Genomic DNA, 9048 nt, shown 5'->3' on the forward strand with positions numbered 1-9048 from the left:
GCAGTCCCAGGTATCTGACAATGACACGCCCCGATCCAGACATGGCCTCAAAGGCCCCCGATTTCCGGAGCGCCCCCGCCCCCTCCGGAGATTACTGTCAGCGCATCCCTCGGCCGTGCCCCGGCTCCGGCGAGCCGGCTGCGCTCCTCTCCCCTCCCCTCCGGCGGCCGCAGCTCCCCGCCCCCAGCGAACGCGTCTCTCCAGAGTCCTCTCGAACGCCCGCGTGGCTGTCGGGTTTCGAATCCCCGCGCCGACCCTCGCCCTCGGCGCGGGCTGCCGAGTCGCGGGCGCAGCCTTTGGTTCCCCGCATCAATCATTAACGGGCCAGCTCGGGCTTCTGCGACCCGAGGGAGGGGGGATGGTACGGAACTCGAGCCCAGGGACAACTCTATCCCCCGAGGCCGCCGCGAAACACTAGCCAGAGAGGCCCCCGCCCTCCCCCAGTGCGCCCGTCCCTCCCTCCCTCCAGCGCCTCAGCTCCCACATCCCCCGCCTCCCGCGCCGGGGGCGGCTGCCGCTGCGCCCGCACCGCGCGATGCCCAGTCACCGCAGCAGCGCCGCCGTCAGCCGCGCCGCCACCGCCGCTGCAGCAGCGCGGGCGGCCCGGAGCCGGTGGCAGGGAGCCTGGGGAAGGGGCCGCCGAGCCCCGTGCGCTCCTACCGGTCGCTACGCGGCTGCGAAATCGATGACTTTTTATTTACTTATTTATTTATTTTTTAGGAACGGCTGCTCGGAGGCTCAGGTCTTCTCGTGAACCTGCAGCGACGCACCCGGCGCGTGCACAAAGGCTCCGACGGCAGCCGGCGGGGACTGGCGAGGGCGCCGGAGCCGGCGCCAGAGGTCGCCTGTGCGCGCCCTAGCCGAGCCCCGGGCACCATGCCGCGGCGCCTGCAGCTCCGGAGCGCGGGCACAAAGGGCCCGCCCGGCACGACCGCGGCGGCTTCGGAGGCCGCCTCGCGCCCCCACCCCTCACCCTCCGGGGACCCTCCGGCCTCCGCCAAGCCGCTGCTGCGCTGGGACGAGGTGCCCGACGACTTTGTGGAGTGCTTCATCCTGTCGGGGTACCGGCGGCTGCCGTGCACGGCGCAGGAGTGCCTAGCCTCGGTGCTGAAGCCTACCAACGAGACGCTCAACTTCTGGACGCACTTCATCCCACTGCTGCTGTTCCTGAGCAAGTTCTGCCGCCTGTTCTTCCTGAGCGGCCGCGACGTGCCCTTCCACCATCCGTGGCTGCTGCCGCTGTGGTGCTACGCTTCGGGCGTGCTGCTCACCTTCGCCATGAGCTGCACGGCGCACGTGTTCAGCTGCCTGTCGCTGCGCCTGCGCGCAGCCTTCTTCTACCTGGACTACGCGTCCATCAGCTACTATGGCTTTGGCAGCACTGTGGCCTACTACTACTACCTGCTGCCCGGCCTGAGCTTGTTGGACGCCAGGGTGATGACCCCGTACGTGCAGCAGCGCCTGGGCTGGCACGTGGACTGCACGGGCCTCATTGCCGCCTACCGCGCGCTCGTGCTGCCCGTGGCCTTCCTGCTGGCCGTGGCCTGCACCGTAGCCTGCTGCAAGAGCCGCACCGACTGGTGCTCTTATCCGTTCGCGCTGCGCACCTTCGTCTTCGTCATGCCCCTGAGCATGGCCTGCCCCATCATGCTCGAGAGCTGGCTCTTCGACCTGCGGGGCGAGAACCCCACGCTCTTCGTGCACTTCTACCGCCGCTACTTCTGGCTGGTGGTGGCCGCCTTCTTCAACGTGAGCAAGATCCCCGAGCGCATCCAGCCGGGCCTCTTCGACATCATCGGCCACAGCCACCAGCTCTTCCATATCTTCACTTTCCTCAGCATCTACGACCAGGTGTACTACGTGGAGGAGGGCCTGCGCCAGTTCCTCAAGGCGCCGCCGGACGCGCCCACCTTCTCGGGCACCGTGGGCTACATGTTGTTGCTGGTTGTCTGCCTGGGGCTGGTCATCAAGAAGTTCCTCAACAACACCGAATTCTGCAGTAAAAAGTGAGCCTCCGCCTTGGAGGAGGCTGCCGGCTCGCCCACCTGTTTGTTTGAAGTTTCTGTTGTTGGTTTGTTTTCAAGTTTTGTTGTGTTTCCTTCTTTGCTCGAGGAAGGTGCTGCAAAACCACAGGGAAAAAGTTCAGTGCGACAAGGGGGTCTCAGTGCACTTAGGGCTTTGGAAGAGGGAGGTGGGGCAAGCAGGAGGGAGAGGGCGGCTGGTTCTTGCCCCTGGAAAAAATGCAGGTGGTGTCTGTGACATCCAGGGATTCTTCTAAGGCAGCGAATAGAAACCCACATAAAACTCCAACCAGTTCGATCTTCCAGTCGTCTTCTCTGCCAGAGGTAATAACGAGCAGCCCTTGTGAGGTCAGGCATGCAGTAAAGAGGGTAAGTAGACAGAATCCCTGGGTACTTCCGTTTCGGTGTGAGGAATGCTTGGATTTGTCAAAGGATAGAGCTTTGAAGGAAAAGAGCACAGAGACACTAACCCAGGGCTTAACCTGCTAGAAAATGCATGGAATGTGAACACACGTTAATTATTTCAAAATGTTGCTTAGATGTTAGTTAAATAGTAATATATACAGTGATTTTTCATAATTTATCAAAGCCTGTGATCTGCACTGAATATTCTTTGTCACGTAGTTTTGAATCTTGCAGCACTTCTGCATTGCATATACTTGAACTGGACATCAGGGCAAGCTGCTTGAGAGTTCTCAGCTACTTTTTTAAACAGTATTTTTTGAAGGCCTGTGTGTGTCATGATACAACTGTGAATTATTCTACCTTAGGGACTCTGGTTAAACTACTGGGAAGGAGCTAAGTGGTTTGTATAGGTCCCAGATTGCTATTTACTTATGTATTCCACAAAACCCATCCTGTGTTTTGGTTTTGTTTTCAATCTTATTCTCTCTTTCTCTACTGATTCAAATTGCCACAGGAATAAATGTGCCTTTTGAAGCAATGCCCAAATGACTGGTCCTCAAACATAGTTTCTTGCATGGGGAGAGCAGTAGGTGTAAGCTTTTCTTACTTTATTGCAAATCAAGGTTTAACATTCTGCTCAGGAAGGAAGGAAGATGGTATGGGTTGTAAGTTTTTGGTAGGACCGGTAGTGGCTTCCTAGGACACGCAGAGCCTTTGGCTTCTCTTACAAGGAGAAGAAATCAACCCGCTAATGAGGCTGTGGTTCCTAATGCTGCCATCGGGGAAGGTGAAAGGACACTGTTCTAGACTGAGCCCATCTAGCCTTGCTTAAAATTAAAATCGTAGTATTCGGGAGTAAATATGGCAGTTGTAATATGAAAGTCAGGAGTATGTTCCTTGAGTTATAGCTGAAAATTTTGAGTTCAATACGATGACCTTTGCCTAGTTAAGCACTGAAGTCTCATTTGGATCCAGACTATGGAGATGAATGGCGGTCACCCTAAATCGTTGAAAAATTAGGGAAGCACGCTCCCGAGATCCTATCTGACAGCCACACTGGCCAGTGTTACTTAAGACATTTCTCATAAACGCTATCCCGGACTTGAGATAGCAACTCTAGACTAACACAGACCACTGAGGTGGCTTATTTAAATACTTATCACACTTCTTGACAAGTCCTTTGGGTGAAGAGCCAAATAAGTCATTGAATGGGGAAGTCTTGACTTCATGGTATAATTTAGATCAAGCACAGAAGGTAGATGAACACTTACCTCAGCACTGGTAGGCTGGTGCTCCTGCCAAGATTGCTCTTTTTGTTTATGCTTTTCATCACTCCTGTACTTGTAAACAGAGAGGCTCGCACAATTCCCTGGAGGAACCAGTATCCCTGTGTGTTAATTGCACACAGAAGTTAACTTTATATATGTCTATATTTAACTTAGGAGACCTCTTAACGAGATCGTAAATAACACTTTGCACGTTTGCTGATGGGTGTCAGTGTCTCACGTTTGGCAAAGTGCCAGGAGATTCCCGTTAGGTTACAGAGACTGAGAGTTGTGCCTGCCACGGATGTTAATCCCCAGCTGTAACTTAATTCAGTACATGTATTCAAGGACAATTGTGGAAATCAGGCTATTTCCACATGCAAACGCATTTGCATGTCACTGTTGTCTCTTCTAGAGCCCTCAAAAATGTTGGTTTGGAAGCTAGAAAAACAGGTTGAGGAGCATGTTGGATCTCGTAAAATAGAAGAAACTTTCTAGAGACAGACTTCTAAAAACGGTTGATGCGTTTGAGAACAAGAAATAAAGCCTCTATTTGTCATTTTAAATTTTTGTTGGCGATCTTCCAGGTCTTCAAAGAAAATTCTCTTCTTGCCTTGTGTCTTTGTCCTTAAGCAGAGGCCACTTAAGGATAAAATTATACCCATATAATTTTCAAGTGATTATGATGCATGAGCCCAGTAAGATGACACACTTTTCCACTGGAAGGCTTCAGCAGAGTGAGGACTGACTTTCCTTTCCTTTGCCTCTTCCTTCCTGCACTTTCCCTTTCCCATTCCATCTTCGTGTTTATGTAGCACATGCAGCACTGACAAAGGACATTCTAGTTGAAAACAGTGGTTTGGCTTTACCTCATGTTACCAAATAGGTACTGTATACGCTACATAAGACCAGGGTTGATTTGTGAAGCCATATATGTTATTTGCTAAATGATATCGGATTTCGGTCAAGATAAATGATGATGTTTGAGAATCAGCAAATATTTACTCAGTCTCCACATTTATATGGAACTCTCCAGGTATATTACATATTGCAGGGGTAATAGGACAATCAGAATAAAATCGCTTTTAAAATATTTTTTCACACTCTTCATTTTGCCACATCCTCTAAAATTCAGTCAGTTTATTGTGTTCAGCTGTTAGAAATGTAGGACAAATGATAAGTAAGAATGCACTCCCTTATCTCTGTACAACCTATTTCAGCAGTAGAATTTTGAAGCCCGTTATGTAATGCATTTTATTTTTACTTGTTAGTCATGATCTGGATGACATCTCAAGGAGCAGCATCAGGGAGTCATGCCTGGGAAATGAGGGTGTTTGACTTCCTTGCCTGTCACCCTGTGGGTTGGTCTCTGGAATTGACTCAGGCTGGTCTAGGTGGCTAAGGGGAGGTTCCTTTCTGCCCTGCCGTTCTTGTATCTGCACCTTCAGGTGAAGAGGGTGACCTCCCAGAGAGAGGAAGTGAGTTCCTCGGTCATGTCATGACTGGCTTGTAAAAACAAACGTGATCTTTTCCCCTGGCCATGCACTTTCTGTAAATAGCCCAGGAAGAAAGTATGGGGCTTCAGAGCTGGCCAGAGTGGCCTTCCCATGTTTCCATTCATAAATCCTTCCTGTAAGTGATCACAGTCAAAAACCATTTCACTTAATTCATCATACTACTTCAGGGGAATCATTTTGAAGAATGCAAAATTTGAGGATAGAGGTGATTTTTATAACTTTTTCTGATTTGGTGCTGAATCTGAGAGCTAACAGCAATAACAAACAGGGATTTTAATCTTCAAATCTCTTCACAACTTGGTTTAATCTGCACAAAGCTATAGTGGGAGACATACGGTAGGAGTTGTCTCCACTTCAAGGTTATACCGCTGGTCCAGGGTGGCAGAATTAGAACGTGGAGACGGTTGTGTGCTCAATTGTGTTACTAGTTCGCATGGCTATGATGCCTGGCCAAGCACACCGACACTAATTGGCTATCTGTATATTTTCCCCCTTTAATTGATTACCTTATCATTGTAAAACAGCGAGGTTAGAGATGACTATCCTTGAATTTAGGTTATAAAATTTTAAACAAAATGTTATCAGCTACTTAACTACTTTCATCTTGGATTGTTCTTCATCTGCTGAAGTCTGCCACTGCTGACTTCACTCTGAGTTGATTTTCACTTGCTCGTTCATGTAATCCCTTTAGTGATCATTTGCAACCTTCTGCACGTAAGATGCTGGGCAAGGAACCAGCCGTATTATTATAGCCATTACCCTTTTATCTGCTGGTGGAACAGAGGTAGGAGCACCAGAAAGGCCCTCTGGCCAGGGATCCAACTCTGACCTTGGCCATAAGCACAATGTCCCAAGCCACCGAGTTTGGTTCTTTTCTCCTATTAGCCTAAGAGCAATGCATACAATCTTATTTCAGTTAACATGCTAATTTACCCACAATCGATTTCATTCCTTTTTTTTTTTTTTTTTTCCTGTCTGCTCCTAAGCCTATGTGAATTTTCTTGGTAAAAATAACTAGAAAGTTTAATGCATAATCCAGGTGAAGGGAGAGCAGGCATATGTACAAAGAGTTGAAAAATGTATCATCACTGCTAATTCCTAAAGACACTAATAACGATCACTTGGAAGTTTCATGGTTTTAAACCACTATGAAGTAAGGTTCATCCAAAGTGCCTAAACCGTGATATCATTAAGTGTCTGCATTTCACAGAGAGCATATTTAAGTTTTTAAAGATGTGAGCTTAAATGCTTATATCTCCAAAGATTAGCTGAGATTACCTAATGTTCCTTAGCCTTTTTCCTCTTTTCAGGTCATTGTGTTGTAACCAATGAAACCCGTTATAGAAGAAAATTAATCTGGAGAAAGCTACATAGAAAAAATATCAGATGTGAAAAAGATAGGAAGCAGGCATGGGAGAAGGGAGAACAAGGAGGATTAGATTCACACAGTTAGAATGGGACAAGTTGAACTACGGACAGTTTTGCCTGAGTTTTACATTTTGTCCCTAGAAAAGCATGTGCACTCCCAGGGCATTAGTGCTCTGATAGGCAGGCGAGGAATTCTATTTGGCAGCCTGACCACATCCTGTAGCTTTTGACCTGAGCACAAGTGCCTAGGTATATTTTGAGTAGCAGATGTATTCCTGGTTTACCGTCTTTAATTTGTCTCCATAAAATTAGGGCATAAGGCAAAAAGGCATGAGGGGATAGCATCAGCCAATTGTAAATCACCTTTTGAATCATTTTCTTGAAGGATTGCCAATATTCTGTGACATATATCACCTGACAAAAAGCGAACAAGTCTAGACAAACTGAAAAAGGCAGCAATCATTGGTGGAAGCTGAGTACTGCTCTACTCTGTTGTGATAGGCTGCATGCCTTCCTGCTGAAGATTTTATTCCTTCAATATTATGAATAGTTATTTCTTAATTGTGAAAAAGGGTGTCCACTCTTTTTTTTTAAATAAATAAATAAATTTATTTATTTATTTTTGGCTGCGTCGGGGGTCTTTGTTGCAGCACTCCGGCTACTCTTTGTTGCGGTGTGCAGGCTTGTCATTGCAGTGGCTTCTCTTGTTGCGGAGCACGGGCTCTAGGCGTGCAGGCTTCAGTAGTTGTGGCTCGGGGGCTCAGTAGTTGTGGCTCATAGGCTCTAGAGTGCAGACTCAGTAGTTGTGGCACACGGGCTTAGTTGCTCCGCGGCATGTGGGATCTTCCCGGACCAGGGATGGAACCCGTGTCCCCTGCATCGGCAGGCGGATTCTTAACCACTGCACCACCAGGGAAGCCCCTGGTCGTCTACTCTTCTTGGTCACTATTCCAAAAGCCAACACAAATTTTTGTCGTTGTTAAAAAAAGGACAAATGTATTGCATTTCTGGTTTGCAGATTTCTAACCGGTTCGTGGGCTTCTTTTGTTTCCACACAGCTTCTTCAGAGCCTGTGAGTGAGTTGCAGAATTAGTGTTTACGGATAGGTCAGAGGCCGAGAATGCTCATTTGGCTGTTAATTGTGGCAGGATGTGACTTCTGAAAGCTCTGAACGCATACCTAGAGGCAGCAAAAATGCTCATTTATTGACTATTTAACTCAGTGGAACACAGCTTTGCGTTTGAGCTTTTGAAAATGTTCTCCAATGTATTGTGCTTCTAAATGTAACGCACGACCTTTAATACGTTTTGTTCTTGAACAATCTCTGAAAGCTATTCCAACCGTGGCATTTCTTGAATGTGCAGCGTTATTCTCCATCGTGTAAAAGTGGCTGGCCACCTTTCTCATGCCTTATACTCCACCTAAAATATGCAACAAGCACTCAAGCAGGAGTGGAGGGGTCTTCGGTTGGTTTTTTAACCATGCTGTAGAGATGGCCCTGTTCCTCACAGCATTGAGAAAGGACCCCGTGTAAATAACCCTTGTTTCCAGATGGAGTACAGGGACACATTAATATCATTTCTCCTTTTAGGTCCATCTCTAGTTAGAAAGCATGATCTGTTTGTAATATGCTGGATGCAAAAACGAAAATTAATAGGCAAAATTTTTAGAGAAGAATTCTAATTTTATATTTTAAAAGTTTATAATAGCAATTTATTTGTAAAAACCGGCCTTTGCACATAGATGAGAACCAGCGCTTTTTGGAAAGCCTCATCTTTGTCCTGGGAGTTTAATCACCTGGAGCTCTTACCCAAATGATAAAGACCTACAAGGTCTTGAAAAATGTAAATAGTGTATAGTTTAAAAAAGGGTAAAACAATTTTTTTAAAAAGAAGAAAACAGGTCTGCTAAGTTATAGGTGTGTCACAAGGCTAAATTTAAGTCTTTTTCAAATTCTAGTTAGAAACATCATTAAATTCACTGTCCCAGCAAGGCTTAGCTCAGAAGGTCTACTTTTCTACCAGGTTGGTCTTTTATGGAGGCTATGAGCAAAATTATTCCAACTAAGCATCTGAGTACCAAGGCAATAAAGAAATGAGGCCCAGTCGAGTCTGATGAGGGTTCACTCACAGTGGATAACATAGCCAGTAAAATGTATAGCCCTGGACACTCCGCTCCTAGTTTCTCTGGAGCGGAAAGAAGAATAAAGCCTCAGGCCATCAATCCACAGACCAGGAAAAGGCTGTGTTTCAGGGCTGGGGGAGGATGCTGTGGCCGCTCTCTTCTCTGAATAAAGCACGTGGTAGCTCTGAACTCTCTTCGTATCAGCCTTCTCCCAGACCATGGCCATCACCCCTGAAGCCTTCACTTTCCAACTCAGCCTTGAAGACAAAAGGTTTCTAAAAGGATACCATGTGTATTTAGGCCTTCTCAAACCATCTGCCTTAGGAGGTTCATCCATTTCTAAACTGA

General features: G+C 47.4%; 1 protein-coding gene across 1 annotated transcript; it reads left to right on the top strand.

The window, feature by feature from the left end:
• Positions 1 to 238: 238 nt before the first annotated feature.
• Positions 239 to 2146, top strand: PAQR9 (progestin and adipoQ receptor family member 9). Its single transcript, XM_024131795.1, has 2 exons — positions 239 to 361; positions 721 to 2146. The coding sequence occupies exons 1-2, from the start codon at positions 359 to 361 to the stop codon at positions 2008 to 2010; spliced, it is 1293 nt and encodes a 430-aa protein (XP_023987563.1). The 5' UTR covers positions 239 to 358; the 3' UTR covers positions 2011 to 2146.
• The last annotated feature ends 6902 nt before the right edge of the window (positions 2147 to 9048 follow it).

Source organism: Physeter macrocephalus, chromosome 1, assembly GCF_002837175.3.
Source record: "Physeter macrocephalus isolate SW-GA chromosome 1, ASM283717v5, whole genome shotgun sequence".
In the NCBI taxonomy this organism is placed as follows: Eukaryota; Metazoa; Chordata; class Mammalia; order Artiodactyla; family Physeteridae; genus Physeter; species Physeter macrocephalus.